Genomic DNA, 17,644 nt, shown 5'->3' with positions numbered 1-17,644 from the left:
CCGCCATGACACCATTGTCTTTGATTGACTATAAACACGACTCTTGGTTAACATCTACGACTAATGTTACCCCCGTTACATGAGATAACGGGATAAGATTAACCCTTTGCTCACACTTGTACCACGTGAATCTCAATAGTAGCTCTCTGCTAATATTCACCAACATCTTAAAGCTATTATGAGAAATATACACTAAAAGACAAACATAATAATGTTTAAGAATTCTAACCAAGTAAATGTGGAGCAACACAAGTCACTCTGATCTTTTTCAAGGTAAAATCGATGACGGATATCATGTGACTTCTTTGACGCGGGAGAACCTTCAATTTCCAAGGCTACTAAGCAGAGCAGACATCTGATCTCTTCAACCATGATTTTCGTTAACATGTTTTGTGTGTGTAGACCGACAAGGACACTTCCAAAATGAATTAGTCTATGACACCGCGGTAACATGATCTCTTCGAAGATTTGATCGAGGGTCGTTTAAGACTTTGAGTTACTCCCTCCATTCGAAGATATAAGGCACATTACTATTTTTCTGAAGTCAAATACTTCTATGTTTGGCCAAATTTATAGAAAAATAGCAACATCTACATTACCAACTAAATAAAGTATGAAAATATTTTCCTGATGAATATAATAATACCGATTTGGTATTGTAGATATCAATATTTTTCTGTATAAACTTGATCAAATAAAGAGAAGTTTGACTTGTCAAAAGTTCAGTACACCTTGTATTTTCGAAGGGACGGAGCACGTGCACGTAGCGATCGATGCCATGCTCTGCATTTATTCTGCTTACTAGAGCAGTAGGCATATCAGATGGCGGCTACGGGTGGCAATTTGATCCAGTCTAATGAATTCATCTAGAACCACACTATAGCTTGTACTATTCCGACGAGCAAGAGCTCTGCAATGACTGTGATTGCTCTGTTATCCCCTCCACACGCGTCACATCTGCCACTGAAAAAAAAAATCAACTGATGATTGCAACTTCCTTGAAAAATTGGCTGCTCCTGAACGGCGAAACCGAAATGTTTGAATTTCAATCTCGAAAACGAAAACAGAACATTTTTAGTCCCATCTCTATCAAGTACGTAGCACACTACTAACCAAATTAACAAGTACTTAAATGTTTTGATATCGGTCCAAGAGAGGTAACAACTTAATTACATGACCAGTCTAATCTAGCTTTGAAAAGGTCGCAGAATTCGGCCGTATACATCCCAATCCCACGGTCCATGCATGAGCTGTGCTGTGGAAAGAGGCATCCAGCATCCATCCGCCATGAGAGCTACCAGCCAACAGCCGGCACGTCTCCTACTGCGGCTGCTCTTGATCGGCTTCTTCCTCCTTTCGATCGCCGCCGGCGTCACTGACAAGCTCGAGAGGGGCCAGAAGCTCACCGATGGCGACACGCTCGTCTCATCCGGCGGCTCCTTCACCCTCGGGTTCTTCTCTCCCGGGGCGTCCACCAAGAGGTACCTCGGCATATGGTTCTCCGTGTCCAACGCCACCGTCTGCTGGGTCGCCAACCGCAACCAGCCGCTCCTTGACAAGTCCGGCACGCTGCTGCTCAACGACGTCGGCAGCCTCGTCCTGCTTGACGGCTCACGCCAGACACGGACGGCGTGGTCTTCGAACTTCCTGCCCGCCTCCGCCGCGGCGGTTCAGCTTCTCGACTCCGGCAACCTGGTCGTGCGCAACGGCAGCAGCAGCACCTCCCTGTGGCAGTCGTTCGATCAGCCGTCGGACACCTTGCTGCCCGGCATGAGGCTGGGCAAGAACCTCTGGACCGGAGGCGAGTGGCAGCTCACGTCGTGGCGCTCCGCCGACGACCCGTCGCCAGGAGACTACCGCCGCACGCTGCAAACCACCGGGTTACCGGAGATCATCCTGTGGTACCGCGACGTCAAGACGTACCGCACTGGCCCATGGAACGGGATCTACTTCAACGGCGTCCCGGAGGCGCGTGCGTACGCGGGCAAGTACCCGCTCCTGGTGACGACGAGCCCGTGGGAGATCACCTACGGGTACACCGCCGCGCCCGGCGCGCCGCTGACCCGCGTCGTGGTGAACTACACCGGCAAGGCGGAGCGGCTGGAGTGGGACGCGAGCAGCCGGGAGTGGAACCGCATATTCCAGGGGCCGAGGGACCCGTGCGACGAGTACGGGAAGTGCGGCCCGTTCGGCCTCTGCGACCCCGAGGCGGCGTCGTCGGGGTTCTGCGGCTGTGTCGACGGGTTCAGCGCCGCGAACACGTCGGCTCTGGTGGTGAAGGATAACTCCGATGGGTGCCGACGAGACGTGGCGCTGGACTGTGCCGGCGGGACGACGACGGACGGGTTCAAGGTGGTGCCAGGGATGAAGCTTCCCGACACGCAGAATGCGTCGGTGGACATGGGCGTCACGCTGGAGGAGTGCAGGGCGAGGTGCCTCGCCGACTGCTCGTGCTTGGCCTACGCCGCCGCCGATATTCGAGGAGGCGGCGATGGCACCGGGTGCGTCAGGTGGGCCGATGCCATTGTTGATCTACGTCTCGTCGACAGAGGGCAGAATCTCTACCTGAGGCTGTCAAAATCAGAAATGGGTATGTACAGTACAGATTATGGGTGGACACTACATTTTCGCCCCAAATGTTTAACTTCAGTCCTAATCCTTGTATTGTAGATACAATTTCAGAATTTCAAATTATAAGTTACACTAATTCTTATGGTCCGCTTTATGGAGAGTAAATTATTCAGTGGAAAAGCTGAATTTGTTAAGGATTTCAAAATTATCATAAATTGAAATTAAAATAGAAAGTATGAATTCAAGCAATTTAAAGCATAAAACTTAGTATAAATTTGATCTTAGTTCTACAAAATTTTGAAACCAGCCGGTCACATTTATTTGGAGTTGAAATCGATGAGATGTGATTTTTTGTTCTCTCCAAAATTTAAGAGAGTTCATATTGTTTTACAACATTTTGCAAGTGAAGACATGTGTGGGTACAAGACTTCAAGGTTTCTGGATGGGGAACAATGATTAGATGACATAAATTGTGATAATACACTAAAGAAATGATACCTGCAAAAATAAAATTTAAATGATTCTAAGTATGTATGTTCAATTTATTTTTGATCTTTTTTCTCCAAAAACAGGTGGCCGTAAAAGGTTTCCTACACTACTTGTTGCCACAACTCTACCTTCTGCTGTTACTATTCTTCTGCTCGTCTTTATGATTTGGTGGAGAAGGAAAAACCGAATAATAGGTAAACTATGCTCTAATAGCTCAATCTTGTTGTTATTTGCATGAATGAAAAAAATGGAAATGCATGGTAAATGCAATGTTGTAAAGTACGCAAGCTCGTTTTGCAGGTGCTATTCCTCAAAATCCTACCATGGCGGTTCCTTCAGTTAGTCTAGCAATTATAAAGGATGTCACTGGGAATTTCTCTAAAAGTAACATCATCGGGCAGGGTGGATTTAGCGTTGTTTACAAGGTTCGTCAATGTGTGTGTGTGTGTGTGTGTTATCCTTCATGGGAAAACATCTCATTGTTTAAGGCATTGGCATATAGAAAAGCAGCCATTGGCAAATCTAATTTCTGACATATCAAATTCTAAAATCACCAGGGGCAGCTTCCTGAAGGAAGAACTATTGCTGTCAAGAGGCTTAAACAAACGGCACTGACAACAAAAGGCAAGAATGATTTCGCGAGAGAAGTGGAAGTGATGGTTGGGCTCCGGCATGGCAGTCTTGTTCGTCTTCTCGCTTACTGTGATGAAGGCAAGGAGCGGATACTCGTATACGAATACATGCAGAACAAGAGTTTGAACATCTACATATTTGGTACTCCCTTCTTATTGGAATTTCTGAAGTTCTTGCGAAAAGTTAAATGTCGAATCCTTGTGTTCCAAACAAGATCATACATATATATATTGCGTGCTAGGTCCTCGTGTTTCGCTAATTTCTCACGCACATGCATGATCTCCTAAGTCCAAGTTCCCCAAAAAATTCCAGCTTTTCGCCCTAATCATTAGCTTGGCAACCTTAACATTTTCTGTGCAGGACAAAATCGTGTGTAGAAGGTTTTTCAAATCTAAAAAATCATACATATAGATTTGCGTGGTTTATATGTGCAACTTTGGTAACAAAAGAATTATTATTATTAGCAGTATGAGCACATATTATATATATTATATTATATATTTTTATTATATACTATATTATATTATAAATAGGTTATTATTAGTCATACATCATCATATGTTTTGTAAGAAAACGCTGTATATACTCCCTCCCGTCATTTTTAGTCTGCATAAATTTTGACCAAAGTTAAAGCATCTCTACTTTGACCAAATTATATAAAAAAATGTATCAACATTCACAATGCCAAATGAATATTTTTAGATTCATTACCAAATGAAGTTTCATGGAATATATATTTGGTATTGTATATATTGGTATTTTCAGTATGTATTTGGTCAAACTTTGTAAAGCTTGACTTGGCACAAGTCTAATACGCGAAGTAAAAAGGACCAAAGGGTGTACCTCACATACAATCTGCATGTTTTTCCTTCTTTCAAGTTCCTTTTTTTTTGAATCAAGAGTGAAGTTTTCATTCTAGAAACCTCTTAGAGCATATTTTGTTTGAGACTTGATAGTGTTTATAAGCAGCTTTTAGAGAGTCCGCTAATAATTTGGATGTTAAATTTTGAAGTAACATAGGCATTTTGTTTTCGAACCATAATTTCTATATAGTAGATTTAGGTATCTAATTGATCTATATTTGACTGGACAGGCACACCTAATCTTCGTGCTTCACTGGACTGGGCAAGAAGGTTAGAATTACTACGCGAGATCGCGCATGGTGTTGCATACCTCCACGCAGGATCAGGCGAGAGTGTGATCCACCGTGACCTTAAACCCGGGAACATTCTTCTTGATGACGAGTGGAAGCCAAAAATCGCTGACTTTGGCACCGCCAAACTGTTTGCCGATAATCGGACTGGGCCTGATCAAACAATTGTCATTTCGCCGTAAGTATTAAAGACATATGTATATTCACCACACAAAAATGTTCCGGATCCGACATACCTAACACTGCTGCGTTCCATGAAGGGGATACGCAGCTCCGGAGTATGTGCGGGGAGGGGAGATGACGCTGAAATGCGACGTTTATAGCTTTGGAGTTATTCTTCTAGAGACTCTTAGCGGGCAAAGGAATGGTAGCTTGCAAAGGCTTCTTTCCCAAGTAAGTCCAAATAAATTATAAATTCATGTTTCTTTGCATGTGCATGCACAGTTCATATTGACATTGGTGTTGCAAAGCTCTACATTTGTTTTATTTCTTGATTGAGATGTACATACTCTGATGGAACTTGACAATTCTTTTTGGTAGGCCTGGGAACTGTGGGAGCAGAATAGGATCATTGAACTTCTCGACACGACAATTGTGCCGCTCCCCAAGTCCGAGCCTGAGATACTGCCCGGGCTAAAACGTTGTATCCAGATCGGGCTCCTCTGCGTCCAGGAAATGCCAGATGATAGGCCAGCCATGTCTGAAGTTGTGGCCATGTTTACGAGCGCAACATCTCAAATTGATTGGCCCAGAAGATCGGTACTAGATAGCGGAATAGCCATGCCTTTGAATCCGTCCCTTGAACTTGAGACTGATCACTTGAACCCCACTACAATTGAGATGAGATCGCCATCAAGTCGATCCAGCTATTGTTGTCTAGCTAGCAACCAATCTAATTAAGTTCGTACATAGGAATCATTTACACACAGCCTTTTGGTTGTGATGTTGGTACCTTTTCCTTTTGCATATATTGGTACCTTGATTCATTGTAGAAAGATGCGGAATAGCGATTCAACATATATGGAGGTAAGACTTGAGAAGAAACTGAGTTGTTGGAAGGTAAACATCTATCCTCGTCTGGGTGGATGGTGCTCACCAAAATGCCTATGTTTTTGTTGTCATTCTTTGAAGTGGCGGTGGAAGTTTGTAAGAGGTTAGAACAATCCTAAAAAAATCAGCAGTGAATGAGTCCGACTCTAGTTCGTGATTCAAACGCATTGCAAGAGAGCGAATTCGGCTCGTGAACGATCCATGCTCTTAGGAAAACCGATCCTTTAACGATAGTATTGTTGCGAGACTGGTACTTGGCAGCTCAGAGCAATATATAGACTAAGGTTGCCCATCACTCCCTCCTCCTTTTTGTAGGCCCACCATTCCCCTTTCTCTGGGTATTTATTCGGAATCAAAATATATCTTACAAAATGATAGTTTGAAACCGAAGTACAAGTAGTCAAATTGGGCATTCTCTGCAACCCAAGAGAGAACGGGAGATTGAGTGTTCAAGATTTTAACTATAAAAGACCATTGTCTCTTGATCAATTGGCTTTTAAGCTACTTAACGGGGAGGTTGTGTGGAAAGATTTAATTAGAAATAACATTGTGGCAAACCACAATTAATAGTCTTGTGGACGGCGGATGTGATAGCATACATATCTTATTTCACCATTCGGAAGTCATTTTGGGCACCCTGACATGCAAAACAATGCTTACGGATGTTGTAGACTGAAATAAGGGTTGTTTGACATAGTTAGCAAGCTGAGGGGTCTTCCTGCAAAGCTATTTACATAGGCATCTTCCCAAGCTCAAGAACGGAAAGAGAGTTGAGCTCTTTTGTTCTATTAAGATTTTTAGGGTAAGCAGAAGAGTGAGACTATTTGATATACAAATTCACCCAAATCAGAGTATTAAAATTTGGGATTTGGAGCCTCCCTTAATTGTTGGCTTCCACCTTGCACTTTATTCATCTATTGATGCAGAGGCCGAGGGCATTCCTCATTTTCAAAAAAGGAAAACCTTGCGCTTTATTCATCTATGTAGTTAAAGACTGTTTGCTCTTGCCCGTGGTTTTTCGCTGCAAGGGGGTTTCATGTAAATCCTTGTGTATCCCCTTGATTTGGTGTTTTTCTTATCATATTGGTTGTTGCTCCTGTGATTGCCTTCTATTGGCCTATCTTGCTCAAGTTTTGTGTGGTTTTGTTGAAAGCATGACACATGAGTTATTTCGTATATTGATGATTATGTGGTGGAATTAATATTGTCGTGAGTTGTTCTTGCAAGTATACTATTATTGTGAATGTCGAATAGATTGGTGTTTGTGGATTTCATGATATGGTTCGTGCTGTATAAGTGCACATAAAGCGTTTGCTGAATGCATGTGAAGATGTAGCTTGTCGTTTTGGTTGCTTCGTTACCCCTCTTATGTTCACAAAGTTGTCAGGTCTCATGAATGTTTTCTCCTATCATTTCAGTTTGGCTCGTTTCACTGACACAAAGTATTCAGAATCCTCTGTTTCTTCTCCTTCACCCGAACAGTCAACCATTACAATTAGCATGTTTGACCATAAGCGAATCACGGGCAAGATTAATTTACCGAAAGGGAAAGAGAACAAGTGTGCATCAGTGATGCATTACCGTCCTAATTTTACATCTCCTCTACGTTTTACATGCATACACGGGGAGACGGAGAGCACATCCAGCCACCCACTCGTATGCTCCGATCACCGTGCCTTGGATACTCGAGAACGAACGAACAGCCAGCAGGGGCTAGCTGGGTCCCCAGCACACGAGTGCATCACGTTCTCGGACTTCTCGGCCCTCCTCCTGATCGTCTTGGCCCTCTGCGTCGACGCGTCGGCCAGGCCGCCGGAGAGCCGCCTGGCCTGCTGCTGCGGCGGGTGAGCGGCTCCCGACACCGGCGGCTTCAGAGCGCCAGCAGCAGCCGGCTTGGCCGCCGCCGGCGGCTGCAGCCTCGCCCTCACGACGGCCTGCGCCGCCCTCAGCAGCACCCTGCTCGCGTGCCTCAGGCTCATCGGTTGTTTGAGGAAAACGTCAGAGGAAATGGATTGCCGCTTCTGAACCACGGTGGTGATGGTGGTCGGCTACTGCAGGTTGGGGTTTATATGGGAGCAGAGGGCGGCACATGCCGTGGACCGTGGTGACTAGTGCCGTGTAGTACGGTTGGGCTCCAAAACCATCAGATTACTGAGCCTGATGAACCGATTGGTTCTTCGTCGCATCGTCGGCATGCCGGTGTTTTTCTCTTCCGGCGTGCGGTATTGGCCGTCCATGGGGCATCATCGGTTTTTGTTTCGCTTGTGGAGCACACAGGTAACGGGAATCTAGTGTGCGGCATAGATGTGGACATTCGTATGGTTTGCAAAATTCGGACTGTCGTTTTCGATCGATAGCAGAACGGACAGTTTTCGTTTTCCCTTTGGACCGCAGAACGAAATAGTAACAAGGATGAACCGGACGAACATTTCAACAACAACAAAAGGATGGGCCATACGAAGGCACCTGTAAATTCGGACGACCGTATATGTACTGAATTTCTCCCGGATGGAGGCATGTACTGCAGCGCACCGTGTTTTACGCAAGCTCGACAAGGAGCATAATGCTGTGTTCACAATTCACATCCAGATCCAGCCAAACGAACTGGTGCAGCCAGTGCACCGTTTTAGCTATCTAGGAAGAAGAGAGGACTGATGACAAATCAGCTAGCTAGTTGTTTGGTCCCCAGTTACTGAGGTACATGACAGTCCGGAGCTCCTCCTCCTGCTCCTGCCTCGCCTTCCTCCTCCTCGCCGCCGCCCCGCCGGCAGCGGGCGCCGCCATGGTCTTGCCGTTCCCGGCGTGCTGCAGGACGCACGGGAGCGCGTGGTAGTTCCAGCGGCACAGCCCGGCGTGCCGCTCCTTGAGCGCCTCCACCGTGCCCGCGCCCACGCTCATCGCCGCCGCCCACGACGAGGCCGTCACCTTCCCGCCGCCGCTCGCCATCTGACCAACTTTAGGATTGCAGATATCGAGGTGCTCAACTGAGTGCTTCGTTCGATGCTGTGCGTGCAAGTGTGCTCAGCTGCCTGCGAAATGGCGGTGCTTTTTATAGGAGGTGCCGCTGTCGGCATGTGAACCGTACGTGCCCGCCGTCGCTGCCTCGTAGTACGTAAGGGCGCGCGCATGGTTTGTGGACTCGTGGGCGGAAACCGGGTGCAGTGCCGGCGGCCTTGTCGCTTCAGGTTGTTGTCCGACGCCGAGGTCGGGCGATGCGGCGCCCCGCTTGTGCCACAAGTTGTGTGCTGCTCACACTGTGCTACTCACATCAGATGAGGCTTCATGATGGCCCATGAATTTTGTTGCTTTTAGCACATGGCCGGGGAGATAAAGATCTGTCCATCATGCAAATCTGCCAACGCAGTGTTGATTCGAGGCACGCAGCGTCCGGCAAATCTTCTCCCCCTTTTGGGATCGGAAAGTGATTAGACTACCGGAGGCCGGTTAAGTACCATTTTTGCCACATGCTCTTGGGGAGACGCGGACACGCAGGGGAAACCGGAGGCCGGTGGCCATGGTTTCCACGATATCGGCCGGACACTGCCGGCCCCGCCCTCTCCCTTTGTCCAATCACACCCCGCCAACTCAAATTCTCCCTGTAAAACGCCCGTAAGAGTCCGTTGATGTAGCATTGCCGCTGCTCTCTGCTTCGTGTCAGCGTCTGCTCACGCAGTAGCATCGCGGGTGTATTCTAATTCTACGCGGCGCAAAAAGTAGAACCCTCCCCGGCCCCCGCGTCGCCTCGCTCTGGCGACACGGGGGGCACAAACCCTAGCGCCGCCAGTGTTCTCCCCTTCCCCCACCCGTCTTGCTGCCGCCAGAGGGTGCCCGCCGGCGAAGCCTGGCCGGCCTCGAGGAAGGCGGCGGCAGGGCACTTCCCCTTGTTGGTGTGGCGCGTCGAGAGGAGCCGCTGGAGGACGTGTAGAGGAGATCCACGAGCTCTGGATCTGCGGTCCGCGCGCCGGATCCGCGCGATGCACATCCATGACGACGCAGTGGAGGTGCCTGGCCGCGCGCCCGTCCAGCAGCTGGTGAGCACGCGCGCTTGGTTGCGTGTGGGAGCCGTTGGGCGCGGTCACCGCAACGTGGAGGCCCAGGAGCGGCGCGAGCACGCACGTCGCCGTTGTGGGTTGCCGCTGGGGGACGCGGGCTCCCTCGGCTGGCGGCCTTTGGCTGGGAGCGGCCGGATCTGGCGCTATGGCGGCCGGAGGCCCGGAGGTGGCTCGGCCGGCGACTGTTTGCAAGCGGATTGCGTGGTGGCTCCTTGTCGGGATGGTGGTCTGGGGTAGCGTGGTCTGGGCAGTGCCTTCGGGATGCTCTGGGCTTGCGCTGCCGGCGGTGCTCTGGCTAGTTTTGTGCGGTGCAGCAAGTAGCATCTGCTGCTCCGGTCTGGTGGTGGTGTGTTGGAGACGTCGTCCCAGCATAGGTGCCCGGTTCCCTGACGAAAGTCATGCTCGACTACGGTTTGTGCTGATGGCGAATGATGCCTTTGGGTGTGATTTTCCTTGTTGGAGGCGCCATCGAGGGGATCCGACACCTCTCCTTGCTCTATGTTCTTGTCTCCCGGTGAAAACCGTGTGTAATGGTGGCGCCAGTGGTGTCATTACTTTGTTGGAAGCATTGCCTTGGATTCAAATTCTGGTGTGAGGAGCACTTGGTCAGTGGTGGTGTGGTGGATCTGGAGCGGGCAGCGTTTCGGTGAGCTTGGAGCTTTTGGTGGTGCATCCGTTTGCGGCTGGTCGTTCGGTCGACGGTAAGAGCATTAAGAGCAACCTTCACATGCAAGTTGCGCCAGGCGAGCTATGTCTACTTGCCTCGTGGGATCGGAGCGGCATACATATCGTTCCTCTTTGGTGTCCTCGATGTTTGCAGATATCCTCGTGGCAGCCCGGTACAAGATGACGGTTGTCGGTGTGCACTTTGGTAGCGGCGAAGGCGCTCGAGTGCCCGCCCGGGTGTGTTGTGGGGTTTTGGCTTTCCGGCGCTTTTGTATGTGTTGTGATGCTTTAGACCTAGTATAACTAGGCGTTGCTTGGTTTTTGCCCGGTTTTCCTCAATAAACCGAGCAGTCCTATTTTTCTTTTTTTCTTTTTTAGCACTCGTCTTTATGCGGTGCATTCCTCCTTTGAGGGTGTTTTTGTAATACCTTTTTCTGATCAACGAATTTGGTAGTTCTCACTCGGTCATCACTCTGATTACCAGTTAACTCGTTTACTTAACTTATTAACGTTGTCGTATCAACAACATCACTCTGGTCATGCTTTTAGTTTAACTTGTTATTTTGTCCGTTGAGCAGATTGCAGAGCAAATAAATTCAGAACAGGTTCGCCTCGCATGCACAGGCGGCCGGCTCGAGCCACACAAAGCACATCTAGCAGGTCAGTCATCATCAAAATATATAATCAGAGAAGAAGAACTTGGTTGGAGGGCAGCCGGGTGTATCGCTGAAATTCAACTCCCTTTCTGTCTCCCCCTGTTCCATCCTTTCGGCATGCTTCTCAGCTTTGCGGAGTTGCTCTGCCTGTGCAACTCTCAACATTTTTCTGCCTCTTTTGATAAAGATTGGCCTTCGGCCTTTCGGAAAGTAGTCACAGAAGCACAAGGGCAAGGTAGGGTGATGTAGAGTCATAAACTGAGGCCAAAATTTTCATCATCATCATAATCATTATGGTATCTTACAATCGTGGGGAAAGGGCAATCAGCCATGGTTGCTTACTTTGCTCCGACGAACACAACACCTCTAGCTACTAGTACTCCTAGTTTGGGCCCCAGCAGCTGAGGTACATGACCGTCCTCAGCCCCTCCTCGGCCTTCTCTGCTCGCCGCCTCTCCGCCACGGCCGCCGCAAAGGCCGGAAGCTGCTTCTTGCCTTGCGAGACGCCGCCGCGGACGTTGGCCTTTGCCTTGGCGGCCCGATGGATGGAGCTGAGCGCATAGTTCCAGCGGCAGAGCCCCGCCTGGTCCTTGAGCGCCTCCACGGCGCCGACGCTCATCGCCACCATCCACGAAGCCTTCGCCGGACCAGCCATCTCCTCCTAAGTTGCTGGAGAGAAGATACTGAATTGTGATCTCCGTGTCTATAGAGCTACTGAACTTGCGGAGCTGCGGTGGTGAAGAAAGTGTGCTGATGCTTGTTTTTCTTGCTCGACTGCCTCAACTGATGCCTGTTTGTGTTGATGGGAGGAAGAGCGAGAGTGGCCCGGGATTATATACGGGAGAGCCGGAGCAAAACAGCCGGCCGCCGGTGCTGGTTTTCCAGGATACCGGGTGCTTTTGGACACACCTTTGCTTGCTTGCGCCGTACCTCTCGCTGTCGATGTCCCGTTGCAGGTGGCTGCCTACCTCGTGCCGTCTTTGTTTTCTTACCGCCGAGCGGCTGGTTTTGTCCACTCGGACCGGACAGAGTTGAGATACCAGCAGTGGACGACGAAGGTGTCCAGCTTTACCGAGTAAAACTAGTAATACACCCTCTGTTGTCAAATATAACATGTGTTGACAGTTCAAAATTGTGTGCAAGACCGTAATTTCTATGTAAGTATTACTTACTCAAGGAAAAAAGACCAACAAAATTTCTAATAATACTCTTATTACTTTCAAATTATGTAGAATATCTAACAAGAGGCTGGCATATTTATATAATCTTTTTGGTGTATTATGTGCATGTCTAAATCTCTGCAATGCCCTCATGCCGGTTCCAAGGTACCGTGAAGTTCTTATAAACTATGAGTGCCTATTTGTGCTAGTGATATTTTATTTGATATAAATCAAGTAGTTAGTAGACAATATTCGAACAATTTTCTCTCTTAAAAGATGTCCGATAAATGTTCATCATTTGTTCAATCCTCGTGCCACATTCACTACATCAACTTTAAGGGATATATCTTTTTTTCACTAGCGAAAAAAAACTTGAATATACGAAATTTGTTTGTGAACTACAAAGCAATATTTGAAGACCCATGAACATTTTACTGTGAGATGACAACAATGAAAAATGTTTCCTCAGATGAGGAAAACAAACTCAGGCCACATCTTGACGTTGCCACAAAACTATCGAAATATTGTGCATACTTGCTGGTCTCTGCACGAAAGCTTCTTCCTGGCCGCCCATACGATACACTGTGTGTGCTTGATGCAGTTGCAGTGGAAGCAACTGTATTCCTGAAAAATTCGAGGGACAAGTACGAAGTGATGAGGAATTTAGCAGGATCAGAGGAGACCATCTTCGAGGGTGGCGCCAAGCTGGGGAAGCAGCTCGAGGACATTCAAGATGTGACACAGCGTTGGCAGGTGCTGGCTGATTTCTGGGCAGAGATGTTGCTCTACCTTGCGCCATCAGATAATGTAAAGGAGCACATTGAGGAGCTCGCGAATGGTGGGGAGTTCATCACGCACCTGTGGGCTTTGCTCAGTCATGCAGTCATCCTTGAGAGGCAGGAGGATCATCAAGTTGGAAGCGTGTAACACTGCACCACCCTTTTATTCTTCATGGTGCGGGTATGTGTACCGTTTGTTCTTATGTGACAGTCTTCTGTTATTTTCCTAATAAAAGTGGCATATAATGCCCAGTAGCATACCTTTTGTGTTGTGTGACGAACCCTATGTTTGTTTAGTTTGTGAAAATCCTATATTTGTAAGTTTTGTTTCCCAAGAACGCTTATATTTGTAAGTTTGAATACAAGTTCTCTGTATTAGTCATTGGGTGACTTGACCTTATTGTAATAGTACTTATATTGTGTGCGTTTTTATAGAACTATCACATGTGTTATATGTCCGACTTCACACAGAAGATATTAAGAACTGGCCGCAGAGGATCTTCAATGGTTGGCCCAAACGATTACCAATGCAAACTGTGTGTATGATATTGTTCCTAGTAAACCATGCCAAATGTATCTTATGTTTGTAAGCTTGAACTCAAGTTTCCTGTATTTGGTGATTTGTTGGCTTGATCTGATTGTAACATATTGTGCGCCTATTTACAGGATCATCACATCTATCACATGTCTGACTTCACACTGAAAAAATTCACAACTGTCCGAAGAATATCTTCATTGGTTGGGGGAAACAGTTACCACTGTAAATTTGTGTATGATTGAGTCATAATAGATGCATCTTATCATGCCATGTGCAGTGGGCCGAAAGAGTCAGTTGCTCAGAATATCTTCATTATGGTTTGATATGTGAAACTGATGCACCAAAGGTGAGCTCGATTCCTGTCTTGAGCAAGTTATGTTAACACCCTGCTCGCGTGCCTGAGGCTCGTCGCTTGGAAAAATATCAAGGAAATGGATTGCCACTTCTGAACATACTCACGCTGCTGCTGCTGCTGCTGCTGCAGGTAATGTTTATATGGGAGCAACCGAGCAAGGACTTCAGGAACCAGGCCGCTCTGTCTGCAAGTAATTCATGCAGCATTTCGGGATATGCCGTTTTTGACAACTGAATGGACTGTCTTCCCTTCGTCATATGACTGCCTGCCTAACGAGTAACGATGATGGATTGTATGAAGGCCCTCTCCTGCTGCGAATTCTGATTTCTGAGCAACCGCTTGCAAATTGCAGCCAAGCCGGGAAGAGGCGCGGGAAGTTACCCCCAGTCTCTGTTTCTGAAATCCTTCTGGGGTCATGGAGACAACAACAACAACAACAACAACAACAACAACAACAACAACAACAACAACAACAACAACAACAACAACAAAAAGTAACAGCGATGAACTGTAGGAAAATCTGTATGCTCAACGCTGTAAATTCAGAGCGACAGTTTGCAGATTGCCGCTAAGCATTGAGGAGGCCGCCCGGAAGCGATGTCAATCTCTGTTTCTGAAACCTTCCGGGTCATGGAAGTATATAAGGTGTCTTACACTAGCTCGAGACTGAATGTGCATGCTGAGCTCACATCATCCAGCCAGAGGAAATGGTGCAGCTAGCCATCCAAGAAGATCTAGAGGACTCTAGTATGTAAGTAATGACTAATCCGCTACAGTTAGTTGTTGGGTCCCCAGTTGCTGAGGTACATCACCGTCCGAAGCTCCTCTTCCTGCTCCTGCCTCGCCTTCCTCCTCATCGCCGCCCCACCGGCAGTGGTCGCCGCCTTGCCCTTGCCGCAGGCGGCCGAGGTGCCGGCGCGCTGCTGGAACACGAACGGGGGCGCGTGTTGGTTCCAGCGGCACAGCCCGGCATGCCGGTCCTTGAGCGCCTCAACCGTGCCCGCGCCCACGCTCATCGCCGCCGCCCACGACGAGGCCGTCGCCTTGCCGCCACCACTCGCCATCCGAGTAAATTGTTCGGTTGTAGTACTACGTAGGTATCACGGTGCTCGAGTGCGTGCTTCCTTCGGTGCTGTGTGCAAGTGGCGGTTTTCAGCTGCCTGCAAATTGGCGGTGCTCCTCATGGTGGTTTTTATAGAGTGGAGATGCTGATGTTGGCATGGGTAACCGTACATGCCGGCCGTCGCTAGCAAGCTGCCTCGTAGTACGTACGGGCGCGCGCGTGGTTTGTGGACTAGTCGTGGGCGGAAACCGGGTGCCTAGCTAGCTTGGCGCCTCAAGTTGCTGTCGGACGCCAGCCGAGGCTGGGAATTCCGGCGTGCCACAAGTTGTGTGTTGCTGTCAGAATGTCACTGTGCTCAAGTCAGTGTGTTATCCACTTGCTGGGAGTGGGAGTAGTAGCAGTGTAGCACTTGCTCTAATATAATATGCTTGGTGGTAACACACAGCGAGATAAAGACACTCTCTGCATCATGCAGACGTGCCAATATAGAGTTGTTCATTCAGCTCAGGCACGCAGCGTCCCACAGATAAAGATACCAGCCGGCCATGACGATCTGCTTCTTCGTGTCAGCAGCGTTCCACGAGGAGCACCCACGGCTGCAAACGGGCCTGCGCTGTGTCATCACTCTGATCAGGAAAAAAAAACATGCTTACTTAACTTATTAACGTTGTCTTAGTAAACGACATCACTCTGATCAAGCTTTTAGTTCAACTTGGTGTCGTGCCGTCCGTTCAGCAGAGTGCAGATCAAGGAAATTCATAACAGGTTCGCCACCAACGATCTCATCGAATGCACAGCCAGCCGACTCGAGTCACAGAAAGCACATCCAGATCCAGCAGGTCAGACTTCATCGAAAAATAATCAGAAAAGAAGAATTTGGTTGGGAGGAACGCAACGCCGGAATCTCTAACGGACACCGCTTGCAGAGGGACTGGAGGTGTTCGAATTTATCAGAGAAGATGTGAGTCAGACCTTGGAGGGCAGCCGGGTGTATCGCTGAGATTCAACTCCTTTTCTGTTGCCCCCTGCTCTATCCTTTCTGCAGAGTAGGGTCTGTTTTCTCTGTATGCCTCTCTGCTTGCTTTGCTGTCACTCTCCCTGTGTTTTCCTCTTACCTTCAGACTGCTGGCCCAATGATGCCTGTGCCTGGAAAACACACAAAAACTCACTGTACTTGTTACTATTTGTTAACAAATAAAGCGATCTTCATTCCCTCTATGAAATCAGGTCACATAATAACAGATTGTTTTATTGAATTACCAACAAGAAACTCGTGTAATTGGGAAAAATCCAGAAAATAAGGGGCAACCGATCCAATTCTTGCCAGCATGGAGTAGGAACATGGAAAAATAGCAGACTCCAACAAGAAACTGAGAAGACAGTTTCTGCTGCATAACAATATGGTCGATGCTCCACGGAAACAGAAATAGTAGCTGAGGCGACAGTGCAACTGCTTATCATCCCAGGACAGTTACAGTTACTGATACAATTTTTAGTTTTTTTAGCGTGATATAATTCTCAGTTACCATCAATTATTCCAAGTTATCAAGGAACAATGATTTTCAGCCTTTTGCTGCAAACCAAATCAAATCACTTGTTTGACATGCCCGCAACTGCTACTGCATTTTTGTACAACGTTTTGCTTGGGACCAACACAGATTTTTCAACATAATTTTGAGGTAAGTTGCCTTCCTTTCCCTTACTTAATCTGGTACATTTGCATGCCTAACAGTAATATATCGACAAACCGATACTTTGAGGCGATCAAAGTATCCGCAAGATATATAATGCTGTGAAACCATTCATTACCTCATAATCCAAGTTACTGTCAAAACAACTCTAGTCACAAAGAAGAAGAAAAATCCACTGCTATTGCTGTCAGGTGTTGGTTTCCATGGGGCGCACGCACGCAACAAGGATCGGAACAGCAAAGCCGGTCCTGTGTCGTGAAGGGTTGTGCATAAGATCAGGAGGCTCATATTGATATGATCCAACAGGTGCGAGCCATCATCGTCAGTGCCAAGATGGTTACAGTAGTAATGTTGATGCTGCAGTACAAGGGGTCACCATCCCAGATCTTGCTCAAGTAATAGCTGAGGTTTGACCAGGTCCAAAACAACTGATTTGCTCTCAGGCACAAAACTAATTGACAGAAATATATAACCAAACAATGACCGACATAGTAAACTTAATATAGCAACAGAAATCTGCAAGTGCTCCAATCTTGAGAAGAAGAGCAACCAGATGAACATAACACATCAAGCTTCAACAAAGCAGCACAAATCATAAAGAATCAACAAGACAAGGATGATAACACCAAGCAAAACATCCACTTGACGATAACGATTCAGTTTGACAAGTGATAACCACTGACCACGATAGGTTCTTTTCTTCTCGCGAACATAACCACTGACCCAAGATGTTCACCGGCAGGTCAAAATGGACTTTTCGCCATGACACACCTTGTTCTTCTCCAAAA

The 17,644-nt window shown here is 47.6% G+C and overlaps 4 protein-coding genes across 4 annotated transcripts; 1 reads left to right on the top strand and 3 right to left on the bottom strand.

Annotated features, from left to right (window-relative positions):
- The first annotated feature begins 1,231 nt into the window (after positions 1-1,231).
- LOC123055039 (G-type lectin S-receptor-like serine/threonine-protein kinase At4g27290) lies at positions 1,232-5,888 on the top strand. Its single transcript, XM_044478941.1, has 7 exons — positions 1,232-2,590; positions 3,144-3,254; positions 3,361-3,485; positions 3,618-3,834; positions 4,787-5,024; positions 5,107-5,239; positions 5,387-5,888. Exons 1-7 carry the CDS (start codon positions 1,246-1,248, stop codon positions 5,744-5,746), a joined length of 2,529 nt encoding a protein of 842 aa, XP_044334876.1. The 5' UTR covers positions 1,232-1,245; the 3' UTR covers positions 5,747-5,888.
- A 2,541-nt stretch (positions 5,889-8,429) lies between these two features.
- LOC123050475 (uncharacterized) lies at positions 8,430-8,892 on the bottom strand. The gene has a single exon (XM_044473264.1). It carries the CDS (start codon positions 8,840-8,842, stop codon positions 8,567-8,569), a length of 276 nt encoding a protein of 91 aa, XP_044329199.1. The 5' UTR covers positions 8,843-8,892; the 3' UTR covers positions 8,430-8,566.
- A 2,629-nt stretch (positions 8,893-11,521) lies between these two features.
- Positions 11,522-12,063, bottom strand: LOC123050474 (uncharacterized). The gene has a single exon (XM_044473263.1). The coding sequence runs from the start codon at positions 11,923-11,925 to the stop codon at positions 11,653-11,655; it is 273 nt and encodes a 90-aa protein (XP_044329198.1). The 5' UTR covers positions 11,926-12,063; the 3' UTR covers positions 11,522-11,652.
- A 2,548-nt stretch (positions 12,064-14,611) lies between these two features.
- Positions 14,612-15,252, bottom strand: LOC123050473 (uncharacterized). The gene has a single exon (XM_044473262.1). The coding sequence runs from the start codon at positions 15,164-15,166 to the stop codon at positions 14,879-14,881; it is 288 nt and encodes a 95-aa protein (XP_044329197.1). The 5' UTR covers positions 15,167-15,252; the 3' UTR covers positions 14,612-14,878.
- Positions 15,253-17,644: the final 2,392 nt, after the last annotated feature.

Source organism: Triticum aestivum, chromosome 2D (assembly GCF_018294505.1).
Source record: "Triticum aestivum cultivar Chinese Spring chromosome 2D, IWGSC CS RefSeq v2.1, whole genome shotgun sequence".
Lineage (NCBI taxonomy): Eukaryota > Viridiplantae > Streptophyta > Magnoliopsida > Poales > Poaceae > Triticum > Triticum aestivum.
This window is presented reverse-complemented; position numbering and strand designations above follow the sequence as displayed.